The 3,265-nt window shown below is 47.7% G+C and overlaps 1 protein-coding gene across 1 annotated transcript; it reads right to left on the bottom strand.

Annotated features, from left to right (window-relative positions):
* Window positions 1-1,034: 1,034 nt before the first annotated feature.
* Window positions 1,035-2,322, bottom strand: LOC124650056 (peroxidase 1-like). Its single transcript, XM_047189620.1, has 4 exons — window positions 2,116-2,322; window positions 1,829-2,014; window positions 1,580-1,742; window positions 1,035-1,477 (listed from the first exon to the last, which is right to left on the bottom strand). The coding sequence occupies exons 1-4, from the start codon at window positions 2,320-2,322 to the stop codon at window positions 1,053-1,055; spliced, it is 981 nt and encodes a 326-aa protein (XP_047045576.1). The 3' UTR covers window positions 1,035-1,052.
* Between the last annotated feature and the right edge of the window lie 943 nt (window positions 2,323-3,265).

Raw genomic sequence — 3,265 nt, forward strand, 5'->3', positions numbered from 1 at the left:
AACCACTGGAACCATCTAACATGTCTTCATCTGATAAGAGGTGACCTCTTTTCTTTGCGAAAACCAGTTTTTATGTAGACGACTATAGAGTATACCCCATGGAGCACTAGCTTGATCTAAGTTCATTTTAACTATTCCCAGAATCATGCAACCATCACAGAAAGGTTTGTTGGATCCGCTGTCCAAGAAGAAAAACTAACCACCTCCGTGTTGTAGTGATAGCAGGTACACAGCTGTGCGGTCCAGCCTAACTCGCTCCAATTCTGTGTAGGAGTATTGTGTTTTCGATTACGTGTTGGCCATCGGTGTTACTCTTGTGTCATTCGCATGCTTTGGACTACAAAGGTAACGATCCTTTGGAGTTCGGTTTATGTACTAAGGTAAAATAGTGTTGGTGGTTTTCCATTAAAATATTGACTTAGTATTTTAAAGGTGATATTTTAAGAACATGTAAAGCTTCACCGGATCAATTCAAGTTATATATAGTTTCTGCTATTTGGCTCAGGATCGCGATGGTTGCTCCTACATTGTATCTTTCTATCACTAATGCAATGTAGCGTGTCTTGCATTTTTTTAATCGCTGTCCGCCTTTGCTATGTTCCAGTGGCTTACCGTGTGTTTTTCCTCGATTTCGCCGTGCTATGTGGCTTTATCGTGTGTTATTCCCAAATTTCACCGTGTTCCTGGACTTTGCCATCCGTCTTACGGACCACACGCCAACCGCCATCTCTTCCGTGTTCCGGGCCATGCAACACACGACAAAGTGGCAGCCACATGGCAGCGACATTTTTTCTGGTACTGAATATCCCTCCCTTGACCCCATGTAAGACCGTGAATTTATATTGCGATGGGACGATAATAGAAAATTTTCTTATGATTATCAATTCTTGGTGGACAGTTTACATGTCTGTAACGAAACAATGAACCAACGAAAAAAAGAACCAGGGGAGAGAAAAATGAAGTAACTGTTTTACAGTAATAATCTACACAGGAAAAAAAACATGGTCACAATTCAAAAGAGTTGGTATGCCAACCGGTACTTCCACGGCCAACTAATGGTTCACCACGGAGCACTTCTTCCTGATCTCGCCCTGGCTTCCAGTGAGCACGTCGGTGTTGCCCATCTTTACCATGGAGACGGCAAAGTCGGCGAAGAACTCGTCCTTGAATGCGCCGGTGGCATGGCGCAGGATGTAGGCGCGGGTGAAGGCGTCGGTGAGGAGGGCGCCGTCGGAGTGGAAAAGGCCTCTCCGCTTGCTGACGAGCTTGAAGTAGTCGAGGTCGAAGGTCTTGAAGCTCCCGGGGTCCATCTCCACGAGTGTTGTGTTGTCGTTGAGGCTGGCGCACTTGCTCTTCAGCTTGGCCATGTAGAAAGGCTCCAGCGTGGGGTCGATGTCACTGGGGTTGACCCTGCCGGTGAAGTTGTAGAGACGGTCGGAGAAAGAGAAGCAGTGAGACGTCCCGATCGTGTGTGCGGCTGAAGCAGAGATAGAACATCCATGCCAATTGTTAGAAGACCATTTACAGTATTATTGGTGTAAAGCACTAAAGCTTAGGTGGAAATATTATCGTCAACTACCTGAGAGGACGACGAGGTCCTTGATGTCAAGGTTCTTGGCAGCGAAGAGCTGGGTGAGCACGGTGATGTTAGCGGTGGGAGGGGGCAGTGCGTCGGTCTCGTTGGAGATGGACACGCTGCCGTCTCGCCGGCCCAAAGGAACTTCCCAGAATGGCCCCTTGCTCTGGAGAAGAAAAACAACGAGAGCAGCATTGAGGATTTTGCTTCGTCACGCACGTACCGCCATTTGCGAAGTTGCGTACTACTCACCAGCCATACAGCGTCCCTGGCAATGAGCGTGAGCACGTCTGCACAGGAGACGGTGTCAGGGCAGGCCTTCTCCACAGCGGCCTTCACCCTCTCCACGAAGTTGAAGCCGCGCAGCGTCTGGTTAGGCAGCGCGTCCTTCTCCGCCGTCTTGTTCGCCGAGTCCAGCAGAACCGAGCCGTCGCACCCCTGCATACATTAATCATCCACGTTAGACGCTGGTCACGAACCTGCACACACACACACACACAGAAGCTCAATGCACAGCGAGACAACGAATGCAGACGAACCCTGACGAAGCAGTCGTGGAAGTGCATCCTGAGGAGCGGAGCGGCGAGGCTTGGCGCGAGGGATAGCGCCCTGACCATCTCCTTCCGGACGACGTCCTCCACGCTGGGGCACGACTCACTGTAGAACTTCTCGTGCAGCTGCGCATGCGCGCAAGACGCCGCCACCGCCGCGAGCAGCAGCACCACCATGACACCCCTCGTCGCCATTGTTAGAAGCCAAATAACTTTGCTTCTTCCTTGGTACTGAAAGGATGACGGTGGCTAGACAAGGTAGCTAATCGAGGGAAGCTTGAACTGCTGCTGCTGAATCGGCGCCGAGGAAATTTATAGAGCAGGGCTGTGCCGACGCCTGCATGTGGTAGGCTGTCTCGCGAAGCAGCAGGTAAGTTTGCATGGTTTAGTGAGTTGTCCCTACCCTTGTTTGCACTTCGTGGAATCTTTGCCATGCCAGGTACACTGGCGGCTACACCGTATGTATAATGGAGGTGGCAGGGCCATCCAGCCAGACGGAACCACATCACATCAGCTCATAATTAATTTTGTGAGTTGTGAATAAAAAGGAGAGTAAATTCATTCGTTGCCAATAGTTTAAATCGACAACGGCTCCGGGCACAGGTCAATTCCACCTACCGGTAGTTCGCTGAGATGGAGATCGCACGATCCGTATATTGTACCGGTACTCTTTCGATTTTTTTTCGAAATGCCCTATAAAAGAAAGAAAAAAACATAAAAAAGAAAGGTCTTAATTTCTATTTGAGTTTAGAGGAACCATGATGCTATCGTCCCACATATCTAAACTTATGTGTCTATGAGTAGTTGAGTACTGTCTTTACCGTCACAGGATCCTTGAACCCGATCATTGTCGGGCCTAGGTTACCTCAAGGCCAAGTAAAGTACAATATATTACTGCTTACAATCACTGCACGAAAAAAAACACTTCCATCGATGGCTAATTGTTGCAAATAATTAAATTTAAAATGTTGCTTACATTTTGCCGACATATAATTATAACAATGTGTTTCCTCAAAGTTTGCACAAACGAGTTCAACTATAATGATACAACTTACAATATATTTATACCAATATTGCTTAAATTATGAAAACGAATTGATAGGGCCATAATTTTTTACAAAGTTTGGACCATGTTAGG

This window comes from Lolium rigidum, chromosome 4 (genome assembly GCF_022539505.1).
Source record: "Lolium rigidum isolate FL_2022 chromosome 4, APGP_CSIRO_Lrig_0.1, whole genome shotgun sequence".
NCBI classification, from domain to species: Eukaryota; Viridiplantae; Streptophyta; class Magnoliopsida; order Poales; family Poaceae; genus Lolium; species Lolium rigidum.